We start from the raw sequence: 6,000 nt of genomic DNA, 5'->3' as shown, positions 1-6,000 counted from the left end.
TGGCTCTCTAGCTCAAACGGGATGTTTTTAAACAAATATTTACTGTGTATTATCATTATTATTATTATTATTATTATTATTATTATTATTATTATTATTATTAACAACGCTATTGTTTAAGTTGCATCATGTAATTATTTCTATTTTCCGATCATTTTTATCAAAGATTATACCTGGCTGCATACATCAAAAAGGAACAAAAATCAGGTCCTTCATCGTTAGTGCCAAAGATGTTAACAGAGAGAAGAGAAAAACTACAAAGGATGATGAGGGTTAAGATGATGATGATGATGACCTTGTATGTGCATTTGATTGCTGTGCTTGTCAGGATTTTCTGAAATGTTCTTTTTAATACTTGCTGGAAAATCAATTGCTTGCAGGGAGAAGATATAAGGTTGAAATTTGATATTTGATATTTATTCACACAACAGCAGGTCACCATCATCGGTCACGGATGACAAGATGAATTGTATTAACTCACACAATGGAAGATTGTTGACCCCACATCGAGTCACAGTATAGGCCATTATGTGATGAACCATGTGCACACACACCAATCACCCTTCCAACTAACACCAAATGGTGTGGCATTAGATCAGCCACATTGAGAAATGTGGTTTAAAGTAAATTCAGTCTACTGTAGGAGACTACCTGCACAGGCTCACTGCTTTTCCTGCTTCCACACAAGCCAATCAGAGGCTGCATTACTTTCTCTGGACCCTTTGTATCCCATCACTTAGCTCATTTCCCACAGCTTCATTAATTCTTTCTACTCCTTTTAAGGCCCTCCCTTCTAGGATACTTTCAAGGTTAACCTATCAGTTCATCTGCCTGTCAGCGTCCATCATCCAGAGAACCAATCAGAATCTCTGCTTCCCTCTCACCTAGCTGTCTCTCTGCATATAAGCCTCATTCACTCTGTGCTCATGTTGTCGTTTGTTCACTTGACTGAAGATAAAACTCCAGGTCTGCCTTTGAATAAATGTTGGTGGATGGTCAGATATTTTCAGTTAAGGCTGGCACATTTGGTTTCACTTAAAAAAGCGGACACTTTGATGTTCATGAATGTCAGGGGGTGCCAGTTCTTATCAACATCCCCCCCTCACACAAATACTGCTTTCCCCCTCTCTTGGGCACTACAAACCTTTCCACTCTGGTTCTCAGTTCTCTACATTCCATTACATGACACACACAGTAAATTCACCTAAAATGCTTTTCATTCATTTAAGGATACACAACAAAGTAACTAGGCGAGTGTGTTTCTGTTTGTGAGTGTTTTCTACCTCATGGGGTGTTGGGCAGTGTTCACTGAGCTTTTAAGACTAGAAGTGTCAGTCAACTGTGGGTGGCATTATGTTTTAGGCAATTTTACACTCCAAAACTCCAGTAAGTTCAGGTTCAGCCTTATTCAAAGTCCTTAATCACTGTTACTGTCTCAAAGGGCATTACAGGTCCAAAACAAAATAACCCCCTCTGACCTGAACCCTTGTAAAAAGGCAAGGAGGAGAAAAAAAGTCCCAAAAGCCACAAAGGGTGGAAATGAAAGAAATCTTTGGAAAGATCACAGAGAAACCCCTCCAGGCCAGCCAGGAGTGCAGTGGGTTGAGTCAGGGAGGTCAATTATTAGCTCCATTCAAATACAGTCAATAAAATTAAATAAAATCAAAATGAACATAGTCAAAAACAGATAATAATAACCCTAAAACATACCATTTCCAAAAGAAAAACCTTTGAAACTCTTACATTTGGCGATAATTTTTATTTGATAAAGAGTAGCTCTAGTGTTTCCTGTGATAATTAAATCATACAGGGTCACAGCAAGCTAGTGGTCTTTATATATGCGCTCAAATTAAAACACAAAAGTGGATGTGGAGGAAAACAAAGTACACACATGGTTAATAACATGTCGATCTAATCTGAATTTTTGTTGGAGTCGGTGACGTCTCTCGTTCCTCTTCAAGATGCTGCAAATGAAATAAAATTATATCATAAATATATATAAAACAACTTAAATCTCAAAATCTGTATCTAATACTATGATTACAGTATTTCTTGAAGTTATGACATCGGCATGCACAATTAAAAAACTGACAACAAAAGCTGACTTGATTATATAGTCATTATATAAACACTAAATACACATGAGCGGATGGATTTATGCAAAATTGTTGACTGTGTGGACAACTCAGTTACTATGATAATTATGATATAATAATACAGGTCATTAAGAGAGACTTATGATGGCTTGCACATGCCACATTACATAATCAGATTCAAGTGCTGATATATGTTATATGAAAAAGCCGAAGAGTATAAGTGCTGCCTAGAACTACTTCTTATTGTTAAGATGGTGCTCTTTGGTTAAGGGCTGGGTCCATAGAAAAAACTGAAAAAAACTGAAAAAAAAAACCAAGGCACTCATCTTATAAAAAATATTAAAATGCTTTTATTTAGTTACGGGCCAAGCACGGTTAAAAAGTACACTTCGACGTGTTTCGGCTGGAAGCCTTCGTCAGGGAGCAACCCACTATCCGGGTCTTCATGAAGATCTAGAATATCATAATTTCCTGTTAAAGACTGTTAAGTAGATGTTTTTTATGCTTGTTGTTACTCTTTGTGGCTATGTATGTATATTTATTATCTTCACCCTAAGCTTTGTCTCTTTTTTCCCTACGAGGTCCCCTGCTGTCTGGCTCTAGTATTGGCTTCCTCTGTCTGTTTTTGGTATTGATGACTCAAATGCAAACACCTGTGACCAGACTCACACGTGCTTTTAATTATACCTGTCTTGGTGTCAGACCACACACTCCCTGACGAAGTGTGTGTGAAGTGTGTGTGAATGTTTTATGTCAGTCATTTTCAAGTTGCAAAAATCAAATACACATATGCATAGACAATATCTTATGCAGATATTTTTAAACAGTAAATAATATTTCATTTCCTTTCAGTGGAAAACCAAAACAAATACATATATATATATATACATATATACAAATAGACACAATAGGCATTGACCGAAAAGGTATAGGCTGAAGCCTTAGCTTATTTTGCCTATCCTTCTTACATTACAAAGCTTTCGTCAGTTCACTTAAATGGTAAAATAACGTAAATGAAAGACACAAAACAAAATATGTGTATAGATTCAGTGGGTCCCAAGGCAGTTCATAAGAACATTAGTGTTCATAATTTTGTTTTATATTTACAAATAATATTATTTTTAAATAGCTTTTTAAATCTATTAAGTGTATTACATAATTTCATTTCTATTTCTAAATTATTCCATAAATTTACACCTTTTACAGTTATACATCTTTGTTTTACATTTGTTCTTGCCTTTGTTTTTTTGAACATGCAAATCCCTCTCAGTTGGTATTTATTCATAAAACCAGAGTAATGTAAATTTGTATCATCAGCAAACAAAACAAAATGTAACAGCCTGGATACTTTACAAATACCATTAATATAAAAAATAAATAACTCCATGAGTACGCTATCCCTCTGATCCCATATCTGTCCAGTTTTCTCAGGAGTAGATTGCGGTCGATGGTGTCAAATGCCTTTTTTAAATCTATAAATACCCCTACTGTATATTCCTTATTATCTATCGCTGTTGTTATTTTTTCTGCCAGATCCATTACTGCCATTGTGGCTGATCGATTAGTTCTGAACCCATATTGGTGTTCACTTAATAAATTTTGTTTTTCTATGAAATGATCAAATCTATGGATGAAGGATTTTTTATTCCTGAAATTGTTTATCACATTAGTTAGTTCTTTCTCTGTAATTCTCTTCAGAAAAATGGTATTAGGATTTATGTTAATAATGTTTTCATCTACATCATTTGTCAGTACTGCGTCCACAATTTCTTTTGCTAAATTACAGCCAACATTTACAAAGTAATTGTTAAATTCATTTGCAGTTTGTTTTGTTACGCTTCCAGCCGAAACGCGTCAAAGTGTACTTTTTTTTTTTTTTTTTTAAAGATGATTTTTTTGGCATTTCTGCTTTATTTGACAGTCACAATAGAGAAAGACAGGAAAGGCAGGAGAGAGAGAGGGAATGACGTGCAGCAAAGGAGCTGAGGTTGGATTCAAACCCCGGTCACTCCAATCGGGTCAAGCCCTGGTGCATGGTGCGCGCTCTTGGCCGGTGAGCCACCGGGGTGCCCGCTGAAGTGTACTTTTTAACCATGCTTGGCCCGTAACTAAATAAAGGCATTTTAATATTTTTTTCTAAGATGAGTGCCTTGGTATTTTTTTCAGTTATTTTCAGTTTTTTCTGTTGATGTATGTTATCAGGGGTACTACCTGCAGCACAGGGGTAGGTGTATTCTGTCTCAGCCTGGTCACCTGAGAGAGGAGAATTGTTAAATTGGAAGAATACAAGCAAGACGATCTCCTTCACGTCCTAAAAACTGGAATCTGCTGTTAAGTTTCCCTCAGTTGAATCAGTCTCACACTGATATCACGCCAAGGCAGACCCAATTCACTACTGTGCTCACCTGCATGTGAGTCATGAAAGTGGGGTGAGCCTATAAAGGCTGCTTCTGCACCGATGCTTTTGCCCTTGGTTTTCATTTGGGTTCAAAGTCAGTACTGAACGGGCTTTCCTTACCTTTGCCATTTGATTTCTCTCAAAAGTTGTCAGTGGCTATCAGCCTGCAGCAGCTCTTTAGCTTCTCCATAGGAGCACATCTTTGAGAGGTGTATACCACGTGTACTGTAAACTACATATTGCTCTGGATTGCAGTTGCATAAGGTCCTTACCGGTCAGTCTTGGAACTAGCATGTTTTCTTTAAAGAGGCTGGTAATCTCCATAAAGGGTTCAATTTTTTACAGCCTTGTGTAGCCCTGCCATGTCTTATCTTTGTGATACATGTGGGGGTGGCTATTCCCACTGGAGACGCACATAGCTACAGTACATCTTGCATACATTGTCTGGACTTGGAGTAAATTCAAAAGGTAGTGAAACCCCCAAGCCTGTGTTGCACAGTATTTTCAGACCATTCACTTGGCTTGTAGTCCTCCCAGCCACTCTGGAGCCCCATATTTGGGATAAAAAAAAAAAAAGAAGAAGAACTTGCATAAAATGTAAATATAAATATAATAATATAAATGCATAAAATGTAAATATAAATATAATAATATAAAATATAAAAAAAATTGTTTTATATCTCAAGAAAGAGTAAGCTTTGAACTTTAAATTAAAACAGGGATTAGATTTTTTAATACATTCCCACATGCAGTTATGGGCCAATAAAAATCTGACACAAAAACTTTTTTGTATATTCTGAGAGAGTAGGTGGAGGTGTATTGTCGTACCAAATTTCAGTTACCTATGTGGTGTATTTCTTGAGATACTGACACCTGAAAATGGAGGAAAAATAAGGACGCGCTAAAATCGCACCAAAATCGACACATAACCCCTTCACTAAATTGTCCATATCTCAAAAAGTATCCATCCGAGCAAACTAAAATTTTACAGTGTGTCTATTGGATAAATAAGGAACAACTGGTGAATTTTTCAGAATTTTTTGAGACCCAACTGCGTGAGATGTCCTGAAAATTTGGTAAAATGAGATGGAATGACCCTATTGTACTTATTCAGCATTACAGTCCCACAGATGTTTCATGTTACGATGTTACTGTACAAAGAAACTGCTGAACTGTTGCATGGTTGTGACCCCCATAGACACCTGAAATTCCTTTGGAATTTAACTACTTCACTTGTTATTTAACTATTTCACTTATTTGTTTCACTTATTTAATTATTTCATGTGCTCCTCCATGATGAAAATGATTTTTAGGATCCAGTAGCAATTTGAGCTAGTGTTGAGTTCCACATTACTCAAACTTGATACATTAACCTTTGACAAAAATTTTGTGAGAAAACAAGCCAAAGTGTCCTGTCCGGATATGTTCCTAAAGTTATAAAAGTCTTCATGTCGCTGCATTCTAACCGTGTTTATGTGCTTTCTTGTTGGTCACTACTGACTGTTA

General features: G+C 36.4%; 1 protein-coding gene across 1 annotated transcript in view; it reads right to left on the bottom strand.

Annotated features, from left to right (window-relative positions):
- Positions 1 to 1,834: 1,834 nt before the first annotated feature.
- LOC115370019 (alpha-2-macroglobulin-P-like) overlaps positions 1,835 to 6,000 on the bottom strand; it is a 53,272-nt gene continuing 49,106 nt past the window's right edge. Inside the window, exons 35-36 of the mRNA XM_030066797.1 lie at positions 4,308 to 4,349; positions 1,835 to 1,964 (exon numbers count right to left, since the gene is read on the bottom strand). Coding sequence (XP_029922657.1) covers positions 1,957 to 1,964; positions 4,308 to 4,349 — 50 coding nt within the window. The 3' untranslated portion in view covers positions 1,835 to 1,956. The remainder of the gene's footprint in view (positions 1,965 to 4,307; positions 4,350 to 6,000) is intronic.

This window comes from Myripristis murdjan, chromosome 13 (genome assembly GCF_902150065.1).
Source record: "Myripristis murdjan chromosome 13, fMyrMur1.1, whole genome shotgun sequence".
Lineage (NCBI taxonomy): Eukaryota > Metazoa > Chordata > Actinopteri > Holocentriformes > Holocentridae > Myripristis > Myripristis murdjan.
Note: the sequence above shows the minus strand (reverse complement) of the source record. Positions and strands in the feature narration are given on the sequence as shown.